This window comes from Sinocyclocheilus rhinocerous, unplaced genomic scaffold (assembly GCF_001515625.1).
Source record: "Sinocyclocheilus rhinocerous isolate Xijiao unplaced genomic scaffold, SAMN03320098_v1.1 scaffold1632, whole genome shotgun sequence".
NCBI lineage: Eukaryota > Metazoa > Chordata > Actinopteri > Cypriniformes > Cyprinidae > Sinocyclocheilus > Sinocyclocheilus rhinocerous.
In genome coordinates, this window is record NW_015670978.1 from 75582 (window position 1) to 88003 (window position 12422).

General features: G+C 39.2%; 1 protein-coding gene and 2 long non-coding RNA genes across 3 annotated transcripts in view; all 3 read left to right on the forward strand.

Moving 5' to 3' along the window:
• The window catches only part of LOC107734407 (uncharacterized), a 53943-nt gene extending 48645 nt beyond the window's left edge, over positions 1-5298 (forward strand). The window contains exons 6-7 of the mRNA XM_016546359.1: positions 4624-4719; positions 4908-5298. Coding sequence (XP_016401845.1) covers positions 4624-4719; positions 4908-5298 — 487 coding nt within the window. The remainder of the gene's footprint in view (positions 1-4623; positions 4720-4907) is intronic.
• LOC107734420 (uncharacterized) lies at positions 3065-4455 on the forward strand. The gene is made up of 3 exons (XR_001639091.1): positions 3065-3381; positions 4036-4122; positions 4279-4455. It is a non-coding gene; the product is annotated as an uncharacterized LOC107734420 (long non-coding RNA).
• A 4420-nt stretch (positions 5299-9718) lies between the features above and the next one.
• The window catches only part of LOC107734419 (uncharacterized), an 11522-nt gene continuing 8818 nt past the window's right edge, over positions 9719-12422 (forward strand). Inside the window, exon 1 of the long non-coding RNA XR_001639090.1 lies at positions 9719-9729. This is a non-coding gene — a long non-coding RNA (uncharacterized LOC107734419). The remainder of the gene's footprint in view (positions 9730-12422) is intronic.

Here is a 12422-nt window from a genome sequence, read left to right on the forward strand (position 1 = left end):
GGTTTTTGGACTATGGGGGGCGCCATTATTTTATGTGCACAGTACATTCTGCGTCGATGACGTCAAATGGTTGCACTCGGTGAGCTACTGGCGCTTATTTCTATAGTCTTTGGCTTTTTACCGCAACACAACTCAGAATACACAACTCAGAAAATAAAATACTGATACGATATCACATTGTGTGACTTTTGGTTGTAATTTTCAGTCGAAGGGCAACAAGAGAAGCAATGCAAGACTTCACAAGAAGAGGAGAAAAGAATGGGAAGATGCCGGTGGACGAATAAAACTTACTAGAGACCCGCTTCTTTTTTTACTCCACTTTAGTCCTGATGCCTTTGAGTCTTTTAGTAGACCACAGCTACTGAAAGAGCTTACAAACGGCTGAGAAACGCTATGTCATCCTGTAAACATGCCGACGCTAATCATGACGCGCGGCCGCTAGAGGAGTTTCTCAGCGCAGATTTTCCTCGAGATCCGGGCGTTTAGACTCCATGTGGGGAAAAAATCGTTGATACAGCATTTGGTTTAAGCCTATGCTTATCCATCTCCACCTGTAAGCTCTTTCAGTAGCTGTGGTCATCATAACAGTATTTTATTTTCCGAGTTGTCTATTCCGAGTTGGGTTGTGGTAAAATTAGCAACAGGTAGCAGCAGTAGCTCACCGAGTGCAACCATTTTACATCATCAGAATAATGGCGCCCCCCATAGTCCAAAATATGTATAAAACGATGTGATTTTTAAAATAACATAAATCTTTAATGGGTCTTCTACTACATATTTCAGGAAGAGACATCATTTACGTTATATTAAGCCATACAAGTCTTAAAACCCAGGGATCCCTTTAACCTTCAAAGAACATTATAAATATTGCCTTAGCAATTAACTGAAATAAGTTAAAATGAGAAAAATATTTTCAGTACTTGAAATAAATGCTAACTGAAATAAAACAAAATATTTAAAAAACACTTTTATTTCGGGTAGTTGCTGATTGCAGCATTTCTCATTTTAATTTAGCTTAACTTTATGTACTGAAAACTGAATTAAAACTAATAAAATAAATATATAATAGAATAGAAATGACCAAAACAAAAAACAAAATGAATAATCTTCTTACTAAAATTAAAACGAAAACAGAAATATTTAAAATAAAAACTGATTTAAAATATTAATAACAACTGTAATAGTATCTAGTGATACTAAAATAACACTGAATTAAGTTTAAGTTGAAACACTGAAATTACTGGAAATAAATAAAAACTAGAACTGAAATAAAAAAATCCCTATCAGTAAAATTATTCTAAAATCAGTAAAAAAAACAAAATGCTAATAAAAAAAATGACAAACACATATCAAAATGACTAAACTTCAAATGAAAACTGAAATTATAAAAATAAAAGAAAGTTGTGATAAAGTAATTGTATATAAATAATATTAAGGTAAGACTAGTGTCTGTTAGGAAGGAATTATGGAAATGCTATGTACTTTAATACACACTCCTGCTCATATTTAGCAGTATTCATCATTGCACATGTTTTAAGGAAAAGATACTGTGGCATAAATCTCTGAATGCATGCTGTGTTTCTGAGTCAGATCTACATTCAAACAGTGTTTGAGCAAACCAGAGCCATCAGTTACTGTGTGCATCTGTCACTGATTTCAGGAGAAGCTGAGAGCGGAGCTGAAATCCTCCGAGCTGGAGTCTAAGCTGGCCTCCTTCCAGATCTACGGCCAGGAGTTTGAGGCTCTCGCAGAGGAATATTCCAGACTCCGGCAGCAAATCCACACTAAATCCTGGCCGCTGAAGGAATTCTCCACATGAACGACAGAATTAGCTCCACACTGAAGCTGTGCTGTAATGCTAGTCAAACATGACCAGTTCATATTGTTCAGATACTAATTAACCAGTTCCAATCAACAAGAACACGTTTACTGTCTGCTACTGTGTTCATTAATAAAAAGTTCATTTTTATTTTTTTTCTTAATGTTGTTATTATTACTGCTATTAGTGCAGTTGCTGTTCAGTGGGGCCCCTCTCAGCTATGGGCCCTACTCTCCCTCTTTCCCCCGGTTGTGATGCCGCTGCTCCAGGACGGTCCTCCAGCGTTTAGTTCCCGTATGTTTCCCATTTAGTTATTTTCTGGGAACCAAATAAAAAGCGTGTATCTTTCTTGGTTTTACTGACTAACATTCGTTTATTGCTCTCTTTATTGAGTAATTACTTATTATTAATACATATCCGAGAGTAAATATTGTGATTTCGGAGAGATTTGACTCGTCTAATTGAAGAGAACATGATGTTATCCAGAAGAGTTTGTTTCCTGATTAAAGGAGAAGCAAGTCCTCATTCAGTGGTAAGACATTAATCTAATGTTATTCTAGTTACAGTCAAATAATTGTGTTGAAATCATTGTTATTTGGTGCTTAAGAAACGTAAAATCTGGGTTATTATGGTAAGTTACAGTGATAAAAGTTAGGAAATCTCACATTAGAGAGCAAATGAAGTGTCTCGTCGCTGTTTCTTGTCTGAGGTTAATCTGAGCATTTGTGTTCTAGACAGCAGCACAGCTTATTGAATCTGAATGTAGTGTAACTGTTTACATGAACGCTAAATAAAGTGATGGCTTGATGTGCGCGTTTATACCACAAGCTTCACATCGGGCTTGATTTCTTACATGCCCACACTGCAGCAATATAGAGAGTTCCCCGCTGTTCACCCATAATAACCATTCTCCTACACTGCTTCTTTATTTGTTTTGAACAGCAGAATTAATATTTATACATGTCTGCTCATAATTTGGCGACAGTGAGCAAATAAACCGCTGTGTCGTGCTGCTATATTGTCTCGCAGTAAAAACGCCCAAAACCAGTGTTTGTGGATGAATCTGAAACAAGCAGTGGTGGGACGTTGTTCTGCTCCGCTTCACAGACACTGAGTGAAAAGAGAGCTTTATAATGACAGGACACTCATTTATAAACACTTCATTCAACAGGAAGAACAGCTCGTTCCGCGCGTCATACGTCATTACGCTCTTACTACGTCATCGCGCACTCGCAGTCCTTTCAGTTTCGGTTTTCAACCCAATCCAGTGTTTACATGCTCTCGCGATCGTATTAGAAAATCTCATTCGGATCGATTAACTTGTTTACATGAAGGTTTTTCAGTCCGATTACTAACGGGTTATTTGGTAGCATGTAAACGTGTTTGAGTGAACGCCACCGTCGTTCTGCTGTTTCTCCGACTCTCAGGATCCGTTCAGCTGAATGATTAGTTTGTCATTTCCACCCAGAGTAAGTGTTGGAGATCTCACTCTTCTGTCTGTTCAGCTGCATCATGGGAGACACACGAACACCCCGAGATCAAGAGCTTTCTCCAGGATGCAGGTACTTTGAAAACGTACTATATTAAATCACTTTCATTTAAATGAAAGATGGCCTTCCGCCATCTTTTTTATTTTTGACAAGTTAAAAATTATATTTTTATTTAAAACAATAAGACCATAGAGCCTCCTTATTAAGTGATTTTTTTAAAGGTCCTTTATTAAAATGAATGTCATCATTAAATCTGTTCAGCAGAAGAGATCAGAGCCAGAGCTGTGTGTCATATGTACAGGTGCATCTCAATAAATTAGAATGTAGTGGAAAAGTTCATTTATTTCAGTAATTCAACTCAAATTGTGAATGTTTTATATTAGGTATTCATGTTATTATGGTATTCATATTAGTTATTATGGCAGACAGTCTATGAAAGAACTTTAGTTTATGGTTTCTGTATCAACATAGTAAAAATGAAAAGATCACAATTTTAAAGGGGTCATATGATGCTGCTAAAAAGAACATTATTTTGTGTATTTGGAACTTTTATAAAGAATATCTCTTTGGATTTGAGACTTTAGTCTTTGCAACTTTACAGATCTTCTTTATGCACCAAGAGCTTGTAACACTCCAAAGAGAAAGGAAAAATTGAAATCGCATTGAAATGACCCCTTTAATCAAATTTTATATAAATACAGTAATTCAAAGGATTCTTTGTTATAGTTCAGTTCATCAGAAGAGATCAGAACCAGAGCCCAGCTGTGTGTTTATGAAGAGTGACGAGTCTATAGATCATACACAACATTTCAGGTACAATATTTCATTAACAGACATAACTGAAATATTTGTTATGGTGTTTTATCATGTGATTATTTCAGTTTTTCATCTGATATTTTAACATTTGCTCACACAGAGAAACACGTCTATGAAAGTACTTAGTGTACCTTTAATCTCTCTCTGTTATAGTTCAGTTCACCAGAAGAAGTCAGAACCAGAGCCCAGCTGTGTGTCTATGAGGAGTGACGCTTCTTTGGATCCTCCAGTTAATTTTAAGAGAGATGACACGCGGTTCAACCTCAAGTATTATATTTTTGTAAAAGATTTGATTATAGTAGAATATTATAAATTAAACTGTCGTAATTACACAGCACTATAATAAATAAATATGAGCAGAAGTCTAGCTAGGAAATTAATTAAATCTAATGACAACTAACATATATAGAGCAAGTGCATTTTTAATAAAGTCACAACTGTTATTAAGGTCATGAGAAAAATGTCACCAATGTCAGAGTGTTTGATTCTTGATTCAAGGTCAATCCTGCCACCCAGATCAGAAACAAAACCCATCTGTGAGAAATATGACCAGTCTATGAATCAACCACAAGACAGCACGTATCCTGGTGTGAGGTAAACTGTGGGAGTTTTTAATGCAGTGCATCATCACACATTACTCAAATACATCATTAATAACTGGCACATTTCATAAACCCTATGATATGTTCAGTGTCTCATAACACAGAAAACATGAAAAGACATTTTGCTCTGTACATTTACCTCTGTAACTCATGTAATAATGTGGTATTTTAATTTTCCAGCCATGAAGTCCTCATCATGTTTAGATCAAATCTGATGAAGAAGTTTGAGCGTCTGTATGAGGGAACAGCGACGCAGGGAAACCCAACACTCCTGAATGAGATCTACACAGAGCTCTACATCACAGAGAGTGAGAGTGGAGAGATCAGTAATGAGCATGAGGTGAGACAGATTGAGACACAATCCAGGAGAGCAGCAACAGAGGACACAGCCATCAAATGCAATGACGTCTTGAAGGACTGGTTTCAACTCAATTCATCAAAACATGTTTCATTATCTGAGCTGCATCAGAGAGCTGTGGATGAGGCTCTACAGAGTAAAAATGGACATCTGGATCTTTTCCTGCGGTTCCTTCTGGGTTTGTCAAAGAACAGAATAATCCTGAAAATATGAAAGTTCTTCAGAAGTTGCTGCCTGTGATTAAAGAGTCCAGATCAGTTCAGTAAGTATCACTGAGAACAATCACTTCACTGTTAAAACTTTAAGAAAATCAAAGTTAAAAGCTCATAAATCTTCAGTGCTGTAGCTAGCATTTTAGTGGTCGGCATTTTGATGTGTTTTCAATACAGAGACACTGTAAAAGATTTCTTCAGGCATTCAAACAAAGGCAGAGAAGTTGCATATAAATAATTCAGGTTTTCCTGTTAAAATTTTCAAAATTAACATAGAGAAGAAATGTAAATATTTCTCATCTGGCATAAAAGAGCAAGCAGAAATCGAGAGCAACCAAACAAGTGGAGAAGCAGCTCATATATACAGCAGCTCAAATCTCCTCAAATTTGATGAATCAGTTAATGGAGCAAAACAGCAGCATACTTGAACACACACTTTTGAAGACAACAATTGAAATCTACAAGGTAGTTATTAACTATATTTTTTGGTTATTTATATTTTGAGTTTTGTCATTTTACAGAAGGGCATCTGGAATGACAAGAGCGAGACTCAGACTTACATTAAAACACACAAACTATCTGTCAGTTCACAGTCCAGCTTGAGGATTAGTTTTAATCATGTTCAACCAGTTAAAGTTAAAGTTAAATGTATTAATACAATAATTACATTTTTACACAATTATAATACAATTACAATTTCCTCAATTAATAGATAAATGGTCATTTAATCTAGTCTTAACATTTTTTATTTGTGTTTTTTTTTTTTATTTGCCCGTGCAACTTGGATAAATTGACATTTAGAAATCAATTTTTTTCTCATGGTATGAATTAATTAAATTATAATGGAATTGCAAGTTTTTTGATTGCTTTTTTTGATAGCTGTTTGATAGAGTTTCACATGAATGATTTTCATCTCTCTACAGGTTGATTGATTGTGGCGTCACAGATGAAGGTTGTGCTGCTCTGGCTTCAGCTCTGAGATCAAACCCCTCACACCTGAGACAACTGGATCTGTCGTGGAATAAACTAGGAGATTCTGGTATGAAGCTGCTCTCTGCTGGACTGGATGATCCTTGCTGTAAACTGGAGAAACTGTGGTAAAATCATATATGACTCGCACTGTCATTTCAGACAGATTTTGCATAAAATACAGATATAGTGCATATAATAAATATAATGTATCCTGCTTGAATGAAACTTTGGATGTTTTATGATCATGTTTTGTGATATGTGACATTTTAGACCTCAGTCCAATGATCCATCAAACATACAGGTGCATCTCAATAAATTAGAATGTCGTGGAAAAGTTCATTTATTTCAGTAATTCAACTCAAATTGTGAAACTCGTGTATTAAATAAATGCAATGCACACAGACTGAAGTAGTTTAAGTCTTTGGTTATTTTAATTGTGATGATTTTGGCTCACATTTAACAAAAACCCTTCACAGATGAAGGTTGTGCTGCTCTGGCTTCAGTTCTGAGATCAAACCCCTCACACCTGAGAGAACTGAATCTGTCTAGGAATAAACTAGAAGATTCAGTGAAGCTGCTTTCTGGTGTACTACAGGATCTTCACTGTAAACTGGAGAAACTGTGGTAAGATCATATATGACTCATACTGTAAAGTGTACTGTATGTGACGTGCAAAAAAAAATATATATATATATTATAAACATAATGGTAAATCTAAACATAAAACAAGTCAGAAAACACAATGAAAATCCAGACAAAATGGAAAAGGTAGGTATTGTTTGCTATTTGAATACTTATCACTGATGGGACGAGACATCTGTCAATCAAGATTACAGAAAGTAAAAAATTGTGCGACCAGCTTTGTTTCTTGTACATGTGTTTGCAAAAACCTTTTAAATCGATTATCTGTTTACACTTAGCGCACATAGCCCATCAGACAAAATTACAAAAGAAACCAGAATAAACGTTTTAAAATATAAAAAATTTATTTAAAATTAATTAAAACAATTAAGAATAAAAAATGAGGATACATATCGTACAGTGCAATCATTTGGAGTTAGCACAGTGCTCATGAGACTTTCGATGTTTTATGATCATGTTTTGTGTTCGGTGACATTTTAGACCTCAGTCCAGTGATCCATCAAACATATTGATTTGTGCTTTAAGTTTAATAATGGATTCACAGCTAAACTGATCTGATCTGAGAGAGTGAAGAGTGTGTCACTGTTCTCTACAGGTTGAATTATTGCAGTGTCACAGATGAAGGTTGTGCTGCTCTGGCTTCAGCTCTGAGATCAAACCCCTCACACCTGAGAGAACTGAGTATGTCTGGGAATAAACTAGGAGATTCAGTGAAGCTGCTTTCTGATGTACTACAGGATCCTCACTGTAAACTGGAGAAACTGGGGTAAGATCAAATATGACTCTCACACATGCTATGTAGTGAATAGTGTCATCAATTAAAACAGATTTAGCATAAGACAGGCATTTTGCATAATATACAGATGTAGTGCATATAAGGAATATAATTTATCCTGCTTGAATAAGACTTTGGATGATTTATGATCATGTTTTGTGACATTTTAGACCTCAGTCCAATGATCCATCAAACATATTGATTTGTGCTTTAAGTTTAATAATGGATTCACAGCTAAACTGATCTGATCTGAGAGAGTGAAGAGTGTGTCACTGTTCTCTACAGGTTGAATTATTGCAGTGTCACAGATGAAGGTTGTGCTGCTCTGGCTTCAGCTCTGAGATCAAACCCCTCACACCTGAGAGAACTGAGTATGTCTGGGAATAAACTAGGAGATTCAGTGAAGCTGCTTTCTGATGTACTACAGGATCCTCACTGTAAACCGGAGATACTGTGGTAAGATCTCTCTGATAGTCACACATATCTTTGTCCTCAGTAAAATGTGCAGTAAACACTAAATCTCAGCAGAAATTACTCTGATGACTCAAGATGAAGTTGGTGACCTGCTGCTCATGTCTTTGCTTCTGGTAGTTTGATTTATAATGAACTTTCAGATAACGTGTAAAAAATGGTTAAAATAGTTAAAAATACAGAGCCTCTGCAACTTGCTGCAGAGGATGAATCTCCCAGAGGTTTAGAGTTTAGCAGACAAGAGTCAAAATGTGTGATCAATGAGTGAATGAAAGTTATGATCACTTGAGCGTTCAGCATTATCATTGATAAAAGGAAAGACAGTGATCAATGAGCAGAGTTGTGCAAGTTACTTCCAAACTGTAATACATTATAGATTACCTGTTACTGTTATTTAAAAGTAATTCCTTACCTTACAATATTACTGTCTCAGAATTGTAATGTGTTACATGACTCCTGTATTACTTTTGAGTTACTTTCACCAAAATAACTACAGAAGTAGAACTTAACATTCTAAAATGACAAAATGTACTGCAGAGCATTTTACATCAGTAAGTAAGTTCTATTTCCTGTTCGTGGTCAGTCAATAGCCGCCTATTGACTGACCACGAACAGGAAATAGAACTTACTGGCCGCATTTTTGATTCGTTAATGTCTCGCGGTCTTGCTGTTTTTTTTTTCTTTGAACAATTACATTTTGGGCTAAAAGCGTGTTGTAACGCAAGCGTTACTGAACATTACTGAGTACAATATTACTGAAAATTGATTAGTAATGCCTTACACTACTACGTTACAGCAAAAAGTCATCTGTGACTCTAATGCATTACTTTTGTAACGCGTTACTCCCAACACTGTCAATGAGTGAATGAAACTTATAATCACTTGAGCATTCAGCATTATTATTGATAAAAGGAAAGGCCCTCGAGACCTATAAGTGGTCCTCCAGGTCCTCCCACTACATGCTTTAGTTTCACAATCTGCTTGTACAAAGAAAACAAAGCATCATAAGTATATTGTTATATTGTATATTGTATAACATAAGTATAAGTATATTGTTATGGGGAAGTCGTGGCCTAATGGTTAGAGAGTTGGACTCGTAACCCAAAGGGATTGTAGCCATGTGCACATCACTTGCGAAGAATAAAAGGAAATAATACTCACACAGCAATGAGCTCCTACTTTACACCTCATGTTCACTTCAGGAGGGCTGAAATCCTCAACATTGTGCTCTACACACTGGATGATCGTAAATATGTCACCGTTTACAGAGAGTGCACGTCTCCCTCGCACTGCTCACTGCACATCACATGTAATGTAACGTAACATATTCCCATACGTAATGCACACAGCACCACCTACTGACAACTTGAAGAAAATACCGGCATACAATTTTTTCTTTCTTTCACTTTTTAATTTACAGAACACAGCAAATAATGATTAAATAACTAGTTTAAACATGCAAAGAGAGAAATCAACTTTTATATTATTTACCACCCGGTTACATTCTCCCCTGCAAGTAGTTAGCGCCCTCGATGACTTACTCAATTACAAGTTCAGTATTCATGACACCCTGTATTGCCTTCTCAAACAACGCACTTTCAATACTGGTCAGCACTTGAGACACCATATCTGTGCTGACACTTACTGCATGACAAGCAGACCTGGGTGCATGCAAAGGATTTGTGTGAACACCCCCAGTCGCTCGCTTGCTTCTGCGCACAGCTGGAACTGGTACTTCACCAGCATTTCACCAGCATTTCACCAGTCTCTAACCCCTGAGACAGAACACGCTCATCTGCAGCCTCCACATTCAGGGTCACACCATCAGATTCTGCAGAGTCTCTACCAGTGTCAACTGATATCGGTACCTGGTTACCTTCAGAGCTGTCACCTCCCAACTCTAAAGGACCTGGTGCCTCTTAGTCAATTGGTGTGTTTGTGGCCCCTCTTACAGAGGCAAGGCAAGGCAAGTTTATTTATATAGCACATTTCATACACAATGGTAATTCAAAGTGCTTTACATAAAAGAAAAGAAAATAATAATAACAATAAAACAAGTAATTTAAAAACTTTTTTAAAAACTTAAAAAAAAATTTATTTAAGAGGTTTAAAATGAATTTATAACAGTTAAGAATGGAAAATGATTATACATAAAATATAATGCAATCAGTTCGGACATTGCACAGTGCTCATTCAATAAATGCACAGCTAAACAGATGAGTTTTGAGTCTGCATTTAAATGCGAGTAATGTTTTAGCACATCTGATCTCTTCTGGACGCTGATTCCAACTGCGGGCGGCATAATAACTAAAAGCAGACTCCCCTTGTTTTGTGTGAACCCTTGGTATATCTAACCGACTCGATCCTAATGATCTGAGTGGTCTGTTAGGTTTATATTCAGTGAACATATCTGCTATGTATTTAGGTCCTAGGCCATTGAGTGATTTATAAACGAGTCACGTCGTGACCGACGAATTGGGATCTCGCTTCGATCACAGCGTGAGCATAAAAAGGCAGCCGGTGCAACGCATACCAGCTTTTCGCTTCGGAGCCGAGCGATAACATCGTTCTGCTCCTACCAATATCTTCGTGGTGACGACGAGTTCAGCGCGCTCTAGGGAGCTTTTTGTGTTGGCGGATGGCGCTTCATCGGTGGTCGTTCCTGTGTCAAGTGGGTTGTGCACTTCAGGCTGCAATACCCCCTGTCGTGCTGCAAGTGGCCATTTCCTCTGTGCGTCTCAGCACGTAAAAGAGCATTTCCCTGAAAGAGCCAATTTCTCTAAAAGAGTACACAGGTGCGTCTTTGTAAAGACGATGGATCGTCTTTTTAAAGATGCCATTTCACCCATGCGTTTCTGGATGCCATCGTTACCTGGCGCCGGGTGATGGTCACGATCGCTGCCTCGCGTGTCTGGGCACTAAACACGCTGAGGTGGCGTTCATGGATGAGTCATGTTCTCATTGCGGGAAGATGACCATCTCAGAGCTGCGGACCAGGCTCCGTTACCTCCAGGGGGCGGAGCTCCGTTGCCTCTGCCACGATCTAGTGTTCGTCCTGGCGGCAGCCAGGCGAGGACTACTTTGGGCAGTAGCACGGGTGGTCTGAGGCTTACAGTGGTGGCAAACCCCTCAGGGAACCAACCCTCGGGGGCCCACCACTCCTCTAGCGCTTCAGAACCAGTCGAGCCGCCAAAGGAACGCACTGGGCCCTCTTCGAAGAGCGTACCAGCGGTATCCTTCTGGTGCTCCTCCCGACGACCGGATGTTGATCACTGCATCAGAGGGAGAGCTCTCTGGAGAGGAAGATTTGGCTGCGCTGCCGCCCTCCGGGATGGTGGCAACACCTGAATCGGATCCAGATATGTTGGCTATGCTTGCCGCCGAGAGAATAGGGCTCGAGTGGAAACCTCCACCGCGTCCCGAGCCCTCGAGGTTGGATGATTGGTTTCTCGGGGTGGCTCGTGCTGGTTCTCAGCGACCCGCCCCGGTGCCTTTCTTCCTGGAGGTGCATGAGGATCTCACCAGGTCATGGACAGCACCTTTTACTGCCAGAAACATGCCTGCTGGTTCCTAAGTTGTATCCTAAGACCGCCTCCTCCTGGCGGGCAAGTCCACTCCCGGACCTGTAGGCATTCATCTGGTCTGACCGGCAGTGATTATACGGCTAGTGGAGAAGCTGTCTCCGCCTTACACGCTATGACGTTACTGCAGGTTCATCAGGCCAAGGCACTGAAGGACCTGAACGAGGGTGGTCATGATCCAGAAGTTCTGAAAGAGCTCCGAACCGCTACTGACCTCGCGTTCCGAGCGATGAAGGTCACCGCAAGTTCTCTGGGTCGTGCGATGTCCACACTTGTGGTCCAGGAGCGCCATCTCTGGCTGTGTCTGGCCGACATGAGGGATGCCGACAAAGTACGGTTCCTCAATGCCCCTGTGTCAAACCTCTTCAGCGATGCAGTCGAGAGCTTTGCCCAGCAGTTCTTGGCTCCACAGAAGCAGACTGAGGCAATTCGTCACATCGCAGCTGCTCGTCGCTGAGGGGGGCCCCTGCGTGGAGCCGGGCGTAGACAGAGATGGAGGGATCTGCTCTTTGGGAGATGGTGAACGCACCACTCCCTCCCCCGGAGGATGGAGGATGCCCTCCACCTTTGTTCATGTGTGTAAGTGCTTCCGAAACCTCCTTCGGGAGCGATGGGGTTTCAGCAACGTTCCTGTTCCAAGTGGAATGGGTACGTTTTCCCAGTGTTATCCAATCTCACTAAGTG